The sequence below is a fragment of the Camponotus floridanus genome, unplaced genomic scaffold, assembly GCF_003227725.1.
Source record: "Camponotus floridanus strain SB8 unplaced genomic scaffold, Cflo_v7.5 scaffold3, whole genome shotgun sequence".
Classification (NCBI taxonomy): Eukaryota; Metazoa; Arthropoda; class Insecta; order Hymenoptera; family Formicidae; genus Camponotus; species Camponotus floridanus.
Window position 1 is genome coordinate 6,851,233 of NW_020229436.1, and position 12,760 is coordinate 6,863,992.

Below are 12,760 nucleotides of genomic sequence, written 5' to 3' on the forward strand. Positions count from 1 at the left end.
TCTGTATGCTGATAATTTTTTTGATACACCGTCACTCGGCCGATTTATATGCCATTACTTAAACGTACATCCTGCTTTATATATAATTTTTGTAATTAAATATACTGAATAATTGTTTTAACTATTATATTATATTTGTAATTTTTAATACTAGATAACGCAAAGCGCGCGCTTCGCGCGCGCCGTTTATTCCTTTTTATTATATACATATACATTTCTCACTGTCACACAAGCTGTCAAAATTTGTAATAATAATATAAATAACGATAGAATACCTTACATAATTAAATGAATTTACTGAGAATTTGGACATATAAGGATCTGTGATCTCAATTTATCATAACATTTTGTATGTATATTTTTACGTATAATATAATATTATATAATATTTATACGTAATTTTTATAATATTTTGTACGCATATTTTCACGTATAATATAATATTATATAATATTTATACGTAATACATAACATTTTCTTCCATTTTTTTGCAAGATATGAATTTTTTGCCTTTTTGTGATATCCGTGTTCGTTTTAAACAATCATTAGCATTTGATTGGAACGAATTTTATATGAACTGGATGAAAAGGACGAAGTATTATGTCGGTTTTCAGCTGGATGTCTTTTAAACAATCAACAGGCTTCGAATAAAAATTATGTACAAGCAGAGCCATTATAGCTTTCATCTCCAGCATACCGTATCGTCGACCTGCAATTAGAAATATATCGGAAACTATCGATATAATGAAGAAACAAAAAACTCGCGAGTAATTTACCTATGCAATTCCGCGGCCCTACGCTGAACGGTAGATAGGAATAAGGATGACGAGCCTGGATCCTATCGGGCAAAAATCTATCCGGATTGAACACTTCCGGATTTGGCCAGAAATTAGGATCTCTATGAATTCCGAAGATATTAAGATGTATACTCGTTCCAGCAGATATTACATACGACTCTGAAGAAAATATAAAAATTTTCTTGAAAAATAAAATGTACATGACACATATATCTTAAAATGTTAAAGAAATTAAATATGTATACAGGGTGTCGGATCAAATGACTAAACTTGAATATTATTCTAAATATAATTCTAAAAGCTCAAACAAAAAACATTTTCTTCAAGAAATATGCTCTCAAACGCTTCGTTCAGAAGACATTGATTTCTAAAGTTAGAGAATTATAGGAATAAATAATGTTTTTATTTTTGAAACTAGGAGATCATCATCGATAGATTTATATTTGGATTGTAAACAAGAAAAAACTCAATCTATTTCATATTAAATAATTGCTGGTTCCTTGAATCTTTGAAGAAATACAGAATATTATTAATTTTCCCATCAATAGGTACAATGTTTATCTCTGGTTTGGAAATCATCATTTTGAAGAAAACATTTAATAATTAAATTTTGATATTATATTTCAAGTTTGATCATTTAAGTCAGGAGTACTCTGTATATTTTCCATAATATGTCACGCGACAACGTTTGAAGATACATGCAGCAAAAAAGTAATTAATTACTCACGAAGTTTTACATCCTCCGCAGTATATCGTGATATATAAGATACGCTGGCATATATACGTAGCGTTTTCTTTAAACATCTATCTAAATATAGTAAATTTTGCAACAATTTCATAGTAAGTTTTCCTTTGTTCTCTTGTATCACGGTATTGGCTTTAATCCTCACACGTTCCTACATCAACGATAATAATTAAAATATTTATAATATTGTGCTCTAGGTAGAGATAAATTATTAATAAATTTTAATAAAGTTTTATAAAATTAGTTTAGTAAAATTTTTCTACGTTGCGAATATATTTTTATATGTAACGTAAGATTTCTAAATCTAGCTAAATCATAATTTAATAATAAAAAAATTGAATTTTGTAATTTATTACCTCTAAATCATCTGGATGACGAATAGATATGGAAGGTGAAAAGAAAGTCCAGGTTTTCGTAATAGGATAATATTTGTCAAGCATGGAATGCAACCTCTTCCATTGTTTCTCTAAAAAAATATATAAGAATATGTATTATAAATATAAATATAAAAATTTTTGAGATTGATTTTATCAGAGATTCATTTTATTTTTGAATATTACTCTGTATCATTTATATCAAATACATTAAAAACAAATGATTAATTACGCAAAATAAATATTATTGAAGAAAAATACTGCTAAACTTGAATAATTATTTTAAAAACATTAAATAATGTTGATCGGCATATATTTCAAGAAATTCAAAAAATGTACAAATTTAATTTTTGCTTGTATATATAAATAACAGATCGTATACCAATTAAAGCAAATATATTAAAAATTTTTACTTGCCTCGTGAAACAAGATATTCAAATAAATTGCCAACAATCAGAAAACGCGGTGGTCCTGGTATCAGATTAATGAGTCGTCCCTTTCTTCTATGACGCACGTAATAATTATATAGCAATAAAATAAGAATGGATATTAGTAATATAATAATAAACATTATTCCTTGATGTGATTATCCATCTAATTAAACTCAGTTTTCTTCAGGTTCTCAATACTTTGGTTTTCGGATCATTTGCCACGAAATAATATTTGCTTTACTGAAACTGAAATAATTATTTTGATATCCTAAGTATGTTAAGTATAATAAAATGCATTAATTTATTTTTTATTAATAACTTTTTATTAATAACAGAAACTATATATATATATATATATATATATATATATATATATATATATATATCAGTAAGTTTCAGTGAAATAAATTTCCATAAACTAAATTACAGATTCAAATTGTAAATTTAAGATTTATATGTATATTTATATAATTCAAGGACATTGTGTCCGTGGATCTCAAAATATATATTAAACACGCGTTACACAACTGATCAGCACATGATATACACGTGGCACTCGTAAATAATGACACGAATTAAAAGAAACAAAAGAATAAACAACCAATTTATGCACGAAAACTCGGAATATTCCTAATATGAAAGAGTAAAGACACATCCGCTCAGTCTGACAGTGGTTTCAGACTCAGATTATCGTCATATATTAAGATATCAGAAATTTCACATTTCGAATTTTCACATTTCAAGAACAATATATTATCAGTAATGTAATTTTTGAAAATCCGAATAAAATAGTATGTATCTCAGAACCGATTGTGTAAAAATCCCGAATGGAAAATTGATTTAAGATTCAAAATATTTAAATGACTAATTTAATTTTTGTTTAAAGTTAATTTTTTTTTTGAATAAATATTTCAATAATATCAATGATACATAAAGAGAAAAATTTTTCTTTTGAAAAAGGTTGTTTAAAAAATGTACAGGGTGTTTCCGCAACATCATTAAATCGGCTTGCCCATTGTCAGGGGCATACTTTATTAGACTCGCTGAATAAGATTAGAATGCGAGTTCAACAGGGATTAAGGAAAGGGAAATTTTATTATTTTATTATAGTAAATAATTTTATTATAATAAATAATTGCAAAATTTAATAATATAGATAAAATATATATTTAATAATATGTATTATATATTTATATGTAATATATTTTTAATAATATAGATAATAATAATATACGTAAAATAATTATTATAAATTTCAATTCTAATAAACTGACAAATTTGTTTACTAAAACATTATAAGATTTAATTATAATATTTAATAAATATTATTAATATTATAAATATTATTAATATATATTAACATATATTAATAACAAAAATTTAATATAAATTTGAATAAATATAGTAAAAAATATAATAAACAAATATAATATAATGACAAATATGTTTGATCTTTAAATGTAATAAATTATAATAAATGTTCAATATAACCACCATCTTCTTCTAAATATAAAGCAATTCTGCTTATGAAATTTTCTTTCACGCGACTTATTATAAGAGAAATGATCTCCACACATGCGTTATGAATTCTATTTTTAAGAATTTCTGCATTTTCCGACAGGGTGTTATATATTTTATTCTTCAAGATATTCCACATAAAAAAGTCCATAGATCCACTTAAGATCCATGGGCAGTGATCACTCTTCTGATAAAACAAGTGAGAGATATTTTCAGCAAGATTGCTTTATGTTTAGAAGAAAATAGTGATTATATCGAGTTTTTATAATTTATTATATTTAAAAATCAAATATATTTTTTATTATAAGTATTTTTTATTATATTATTTATCCAAATTTGTTTATTAAATTTTATTTATGTTATTTTTTCTATTATTATTTTCTTTATTTTATTTTATTATTATTTTATTCGATAAATATTTTATTTTATATTAAATTTCACAATTATTCATTATAATAGAGTGATAAAAACAAATTTCTTTTTTCTTATTCCAATTTGATTATTCTGCGAGCCCAGTAAAGCGAGTGAGCAAAGGCAACCCGACTTAATGATGTGTATATTGCGGAAACACCCTGTATATAGGCACATATTCTAACACTGCGCCAATTCCAAATATTTTATTAAAGGATAAATAATAATAAAAGTGTTTAAGATACTCACTATTTATTTCATAATGATCTTACGATGAATATTAACTACTAAATGAATATTAACTATTAAAAGAACAAACTCTCATATTAAACTCTTTTATGGTATACATTCTATACATTGAACTATTGATTTTAGCAATGCAATAATTTTATACTGGTATTGTGTAAAATTATAAACATTATGTGCACATTAAGATAGTTTTATCTCTATAAGTAATCGATAAATTTTTTTTGATGGATTGTCATTCAAATAGAACATACATACATTATACATACGACTGATTCATCTTCTATTATTTAAATGAACATGCTACTATGTACATAATTTGTTTGTGATTAAATATGCTGCATAAATGTTTTGACTATTACCTTATATTATAAATACGTTGTAAGATATATTTCTTTAAAACATTTGTCTTTATCATTTTTTGATGATATTAGCTTACAGAGATGAGTTTCTTAGAGAAGTATGAATATGACTGAAAATAAATATGAATACGAAAATCGATTTCTAAATCACATGTATCGAATGTAACATAAATTGTCAAAATAGAGATTATATTTATATTACAAATATTTTTTATACAATTTATCGTCTTAATTACGAACGGTGTTAAAGTAAATGTCAAGAGTTGATGCCGGATTCAAATTATAATAAGATATCCAAAAATAATTTTCTGTTTTTTTTATCTCTTTTGTGTTTCTTTTTCTTCGTTCGTAATCAAATATATTTATACAAGTTATAATTTTGAAAAAATCAGATATTAATATATTTATGTTTTATTTCTAATATAGACTTTTGTAATATTTCTTTTGACTCGCGCGCGCGCGCGTGAAAATAAATCGTGAGAAATTAAAAATTTTGGTCCATATAAATGTTTAAATATGACGCGTAAAGAAATTATTAATTTTCACTAGATTTACCTGCATAACCGCATTTACAAATTGTAATTCTTTATTTATAATGTGATATTAATTTTTCTTTTAAGAAAACGTCAAGCAACATCTTTACATGTAAAAATGAAAAAAATTCTCGTTTTATTTCAGGTGTTCACATTATTTTCTTTCTACCATTTGTGTATATGTATATATTTTTATTTTCATTTTTAGCGCGATTATAAATAACGATAGAGAAAATCTTACACAATTAAATGAATTTGTTGAATTTCAACAAATTCATTTAATTGTGTAAGATTTTTTTATAATATAAGAATTTGTTACTCGGACTTGCAAGATATCCTGTGTATATTTTTACGATATAATAAATATAATATTTATACTCAATAATATTTTCTTCCATTTTTTACAAGATATGAATTTTTTACATTTTAGTAATAACCGTGTTTGTTTTAAACAATCGTTAGTTGATTGGAACGAGTTTTATATGAACCGAATGAGAAGGACGAAGTATCATATCGGCTTTCATTTGGATGTCTTTTAAATAATCAATAGGCTCCAAATAAAAATTATGTACAAGTGGAGCTATCATAGCTTTCATTTCCAGCAGACCGAATCGTTGACCTGCAATTGGAAATATAATTAAATATATTATATATCGAAAATATATCGGAAGCTATCGATATGATAAAAAAAACAAAAATCGTGAGTAATTTACCTATACAATTCCGCGGTCCTGCGCTGAACGGTAGATAGCAAAAAGGATGACGATTCTGAATTCTGTCGGGCAAAAATCTGTCAGGATCGAACACTTCCGGATTTGGCCAGAAATTAGGGTCTCTATGAACTCCATAGATATTAAGATGTATACCCGTCCTGGCAGGTATTACATATGACTCTGAAGAAAATATATAAAATTTAAAAATATAAAATTAATATATAAAATTTAATATATAAAATTATTTATTATTTAATATATAAAATTAATTATTATTTAATATATAAAATTAATTATTATTTAATATATAAATTTATAATATATTTATATATTATAAATTTATATATTTATATATTTATATATTTATATATTTATATATTTATATATTATATTTATATTATTATATATTATTATTATATATTATATTTATATTATATTTATATATTATTATATATCTATATATTTATAATATATAATTTATTATTTAATATATAAAATTAATATATAAAATTTAAAAATATAAAATTAAATATAATTTATACAAAAATAAGAATTCTTTTGGAAAATAAAATGTACATAACAGATATATCTTACAATGTTAAAGAAATGAAATATGTATGCAGGATGCTGGGTTAAATGGCAAAACTTGAAATATAATTCTAGGAGTTCTTAAACAAAAAACATTTTCTTCAGGAAATACGCTTACAAACGTTTCGTTTAGAAGACATTGATGAAGAACAGAATTATTGGAATGAATAATGTTTCTATTCTTGAAGCTTGGAGATCATTGATAGGTTTGTATTTAGACTGTAAAACTCAATTCATTTCATGTCAAATAATTGTTAGTTCCTTGAATGGTTGAAGAAATTACAGAATATCATTAATTCTCTCATCACTAGGTACAATATTACAATGTATCTCTAGATATTTGAGCGTGAGCTTGATGGCCAACGGTTTTGCGAAGAAATAAACAGGATTGTAAATAAAAAAAAACAGACTGTAGCCTATTGCGAGGGATGGTGAGGAACATAATGTTTTAACATCGCACGAAAATTAGAATGAAGTTTAATTTATCTCTAGTTTAGAGACCATCATTTTTTTAACAGAACATTTCATAATTAAATTTTGATATTATATTTTAGATTTAAATCAGTAATACTGTGTATGTTTTCGATAATATGTTATGTGACAACGAAGATACATGCAGCAAAAAAGTAATAAATTACTCACGAAGTTTTACATCTTCCGCAGCATATCGTGATATAAAATATACGCTGGGATATAAACGTAGCGCTTCCTTTAAACATCTGTCTAAATATGGTAAATTTTGCAATGATTTCATAGTAAGTTTTCCTTCGTTCTCTTGTATCACGGTATTGGCTTCAATCCTCACACGTTCCTACATTAACGATAATAATTAGAATAATTATAATATTATGATCTAAGTAGACATAAATTATTAATAAATTTCAATAAAGTCTTTATATTTATTTCAAGATATTCAAAGATATTTTAATTTTTTTCAAAATACATATGTATATACATGTATATACATGTATATACATGTATATACATATGTATATACATACATATATATTCGTATACATTTTGAAAAAATTAAAATCTCTTTAAAATAAATATAAAGACTTTATTAAAATTTATTATTTAAATTAATTTAAATTATTACTTAAATTAACTATTATTAATAATTATAATTATATAATATATAATTATAATTATATAATAAATATATAATTTGTCAATAATTATAATATACATATAGAAACAATATAGAGTAACAAAAGTTATATGTCTATAGTAATTTGAATAAAAATTATAATATAAATGATGTTTATAGACAAAAAGGTACCTGGATATCTTTGTGTTCAGCTAATAATAACAATGCAAACGTTATACCCATCGCTGTAGTATCGTGACCCTGTAATTACGTCACATTATACATGTTTAAATAATCTATGTAAAAACAGAAAATTATAAAAAAAGGAAAATTACAAAAACATACTTCAAACATAAAAGTATCAACTTCCTCTCGAATATCCAAATCAGTTAAAGATCCTTCTCGAGATGCAGCTATTAAGAGATCCAACATGGCTAGTCGTTTTTTGCTGACTAAAAAGCATGAATATGTTAGCGTCATTTTCATTTCTGCATATTGCATTTTAACTAAATTTCATCGTTCTCGTTTAAAATTCAAACTTATAAATAACGAACAATTTTACGGCAGATATATATTGCACTATTACGTGTGATTATATATGATATGTGTTTAATATAAATAAAAGTACGATTTATAACATTGTAATACGCGATGAAATTTAAAATAAAATCTCTTATCTTACATACTTCCAAATACTTCTGCATCATCAGTCTCCTCTTTTTCAAAATTTTTCAAATATCGATCATTAGTGCGTTCGTGGTAAAGTTTCCTTTCTGCGATGATCTAGATAAATAGAATAAATGACAATGATATTACATTTTTTAATAAATTGTACCGTACATTTTTATTATTATTTTTAACTATTTATATCGTATTTAACATGTTTATATCAATTATAGTTTACTTTATTAAATTATTATTACTTGTACTTGATCTTTAATAATTTATTTATTTACATGCTCTCTATTGCCTATGTTCTTCCATTTTATTATTAAATTGAAGAGAGCTTTTTTCAATATTTGTTAATAAATTGTATTAAATAATATATTATACTATTAATATATGTTTATGTTATTAATATTTATAATATAACAGTATAATATTTTGCTGTATGAAGATTATAAAATCTATTATATCTATATCTATTATATCTAATATCTATTACGTTCACATAAAAGAAGAGAATACAGAAAATTTTAAGTAAAATGATTTGTGATGCACTTTTTCCGTAAATCCATGTAATATCTTCAGGATCTTCTTTTGTCTCCTTCCTTGTGGAGACAATGCGAATAATAGATTAATATACAGCCAAGGCCTCACTAATCTAAATCGTAATAAAATAAGATTATGTAATTTATATAATTTTATAAAGGTCTTATTTTAAGCCTCCGTTAAATTATGAAGTAAATTTTAAGTAATTATATATAACGAAAATATATACATATATGAATATGTAAATATTGCAAAATTTGTAACTATATATGTATATGTATATCAAGAACGTATTTTCCTTCTATTAATTTTGAAAATTTCTAAGAATAAACTTTTCTAAGACATTTTATTAGTTTTGTTTATAGATTCTTTAATCAAAGATCTTTAGATCTTGTTGCACAATTTATTAATTTTAATATTTTAATATAATAATATTATTGATATTCTCAACAATATAAAAACTGCAAATATTTTTTATTTCAAAATAAGACGTTTAATTGAGTGTATGTAATATGTTTTAATGTTGCTAATTAAATGATTTATTTCATTATCAATTTTTGCAATTCAATAATTAATCTACCTCTTACAAAATATAACTATATATCACAATTTAAAGAATTGTAGATATATAATAATCATTCACTGTATTTTTCTTATCTGATTATGTAAATTACCTATAAACAAACAATTCACTCATTTGATGAACTGCTTCTCGATACTGTTGTTGAAATGCTCCGAAATCATGCAGAGAGATGCCCATGGCAGTTTCTATAAATGAATTTGTTATAAAGAGCCGAAATCACAGCCGAAAAATATAAATACTGTAGAATAAAAATCGAATTAATTTTTTCATTAATATTAATATTATCGATCTTCCCCTCACTATTGATATTTTATGTTTTCGTCTTCTTTTCTTAAGCTGATTATTTAAAACAAAACGCTCGTACATAATTACAAACAGAGAACAATAAGAACTTTACAGAATGCAGGAACTTTACCACATATTATATTCAGGGTATGTTCACTAATAAATGGTATTAAATCTTTCACAATTGCTCCTTCTTCATCCTTTAAAGACTTTATCATGTGAGCGCTTTCCTTACTCAAGATGTCAACAAACTGGTTCAATATATTGAAATGGAATGTAGGTGTTAATATCTTTCGCCGCAATTGCCATTTCGCGCCTGAAAGAAAAAACAAGATAATATCTAATTGATATATAAATATAAATAATAATTATAATAATATAAATAATATATTCTTGTTTTTCTCAATTTGATATCAAATCTTTGGGTAATACTAATTACTCAAATTTATTATTTCAAATTTATTTCCATTTCATATCGCTGAATTTCACTTCATTCTCTGCGCGATTAAAATAGATAATATCAAACTGTAATAATAAAATATATATTCGTTTATACATATGTGTGATGTAATGACATTACCTGTGCTAGTAAGAAGACCTGTACTAAACCAAGGATGTAATAGACTATACATAGCACTTTTCTCGATGTGCTTGGTACTGCTCATTATCGTCTATAATTACAATAGGTTAAAAATGATAATAGATATTAAATATGAAACATCAGTTTATTATAGCATTCAATCTCAGATCATTTCACTTTAATCTCTGACATATACACAAATAATCTCTAACAAAAGTCTCAAATTAATATATCTTTGATTTCTTCTTTTTCTTTGTTAAAATACATTTTTTTACGTGCGAATATATTTTTATATGTAACGTAAGATTTCTAAATCTAGCTAAATCATAATTTAATAATAAAAAAATTAAATTTTGTAATTTATTACCTCTAGATCATCTGGATGGCGAATAGATACGAAAGGTAAAAAGAAAGTCCAGGTTTTTGTAATGGGATAATATTCGTTAAGCATAGAATGCAGCACCTTCCATTGTTTCTCTGAATAAGTACATTATAAATATAAGTACAAAAATTTTTGAGATTATCAGTAGAGATTATCATTAGAATTTTTGATTTTATCAGTATTTTTGAATGTTAATCTGTGTTATTATATCAAATACATTACAAACAAATTAATGATAATTAAGAAAATATTAAAAGAATATTATTGTGAAGAAAAATACTGATAATATTGAATAATTATTTTAAAAACAACCAATAATGTTGATAGGCATATATTTCAAAGAATTCAAAGAATTTACAAATTAAATTTTTGCTTGTATATATAAATGATGTATTGTATATCATTTAATGCAAATAAAATTAAAAATTTTTACTTACTTGGTGAAACAATAAATTCGAATATATTGCCAACAATCAGAAAACTCGGTGGTCCTGGTATCAAATTAATGAGTCGTCCATTTCTTCTATGATGCACGTAATAATTATATGACAATAAAGTAAGAATGAATACTAGTAATATAATAATAAACATTATTCCTCGATGTGTATTAAATTAAGATTAGCCGTCTATTCAACTCAGTTTTCTTCAGCTTCTCAATACTCTGGTTCTCAGATCGTTGGTCACTAAATAAATTATATTTGCTTTACTTAAAACTAAGATAATTATCTTGATATCCCAAATATGTTAAATGGAATAAACGCGTTAATTTATTTTTTATTAATAACTACAGAAAGCTATATATATCAGTAAGATAAATTTCTACAAATTAACAATGTAAATGTAAGGTTTATACGTATATTTATATAATTCAAGAGCAAATATTGTTGCTTCCATAGATCTGGAAATATGTATCAAATACGCGCTACAGAACTGATCGGCACATGCTATACACGCGGCACTCACACACTCGTAAATAATATGACACGAATTAAAAGGAACAAGAGAATAAACCACCAAAATTCACACGAGAACTCGGAATATTCGTAAAATGAGTTACGAATAAAGTTACGTCCGCTCAGTTAGACCGATTCTTTCAGACTCCGTCGTAATATAACCGTCGTATGTTAAGATAATCGGAATATATTTTCATTTTTCAAGAACGATATCTTATTAATAATGTGATTTGCAAGTCTAAGTAGGTCTAGATGGTATTTATCTCAGAAATGATTATGCAATCATCTCGGAAAGTTGGATTTGAGATTTAAAATATTTAAATGATCAATTTAACTGTCGTTTAAAATCAATTTTTTTAAATATCGATATTTCAATAATATCAATGATACACAAGGAGAAAAATTTTTCTCGTGAAAAATAAATTGTTTAAAAAATATATATTGTCACACATTTTAACACTGAGCCAATTCCAAAGATTTAGTAAATAAAATTTAATCTAGATTAGTGCATATTCCACACTTTTAGTCACTTATTACTAAGTGAATTATTTTTATTATTAGAGAATTCGCCCATTTTTGCTCATTTTCTATTAACTAAGCAATAATTTTAATAATTTAAATAATGATTATAAGTAGATTGCATTAATTGTATTTATGAATTATGCTTGAATAAAGGAAAAATATAATTTACTTTACTTTATAGTAGTTTACTTTGTAGTTTACACACATACACATAGACACACGATATATTAACATATATCTATTATATATACATATATTCAATAATTTATATAAAATAATATAATTCATTCTTTGACAAACTTTGTAAGAACGAAAAAGAAGATAATAACCTTATTTTATTAAATTAATACGAATTATTAAAACAATATATGAAGGATAAGTAAGAAGATAAATAAAAGTGTTTAAGAAATATCTCTTACTATTTACTTCACAAAC

General features: G+C 24.1%; 2 protein-coding genes across 2 annotated transcripts; both read right to left on the reverse strand.

Moving 5' to 3' along the window:
• Positions 1-490: 490 nt before the first annotated feature.
• LOC109610607 (cytochrome P450 4C1-like) lies at positions 491-1,993 on the reverse strand. Its single transcript, XM_025410142.1, has 4 exons — positions 1,899-1,993; positions 1,525-1,693; positions 777-956; positions 491-709 (listed from the first exon to the last, which is right to left on the reverse strand). The coding sequence occupies exons 1-4, from the start codon at positions 1,980-1,982 to the stop codon at positions 546-548; spliced, it is 597 nt and encodes a 198-aa protein (XP_025265927.1). The 5' UTR covers positions 1,983-1,993; the 3' UTR covers positions 491-545.
• Positions 1,994-5,710: 3,717 nt separating this feature from the next.
• On the reverse strand, positions 5,711-11,688 carry LOC105247860 (cytochrome P450 4C1). The gene is made up of 12 exons (XM_020030118.2): positions 11,288-11,688; positions 10,836-10,945; positions 10,469-10,559; positions 10,019-10,204; positions 9,695-9,788; positions 9,030-9,132; positions 8,495-8,591; positions 8,154-8,260; positions 8,001-8,069; positions 7,361-7,529; positions 6,131-6,310; positions 5,711-6,036 (listed from the first exon to the last, which is right to left on the reverse strand). Exons 1-12 carry the CDS (start codon positions 11,439-11,441, stop codon positions 5,876-5,878), a joined length of 1,521 nt encoding a protein of 506 aa, XP_019885677.2. The 5' UTR covers positions 11,442-11,688; the 3' UTR covers positions 5,711-5,875.
• Between the last annotated feature and the right edge of the window lie 1,072 nt (positions 11,689-12,760).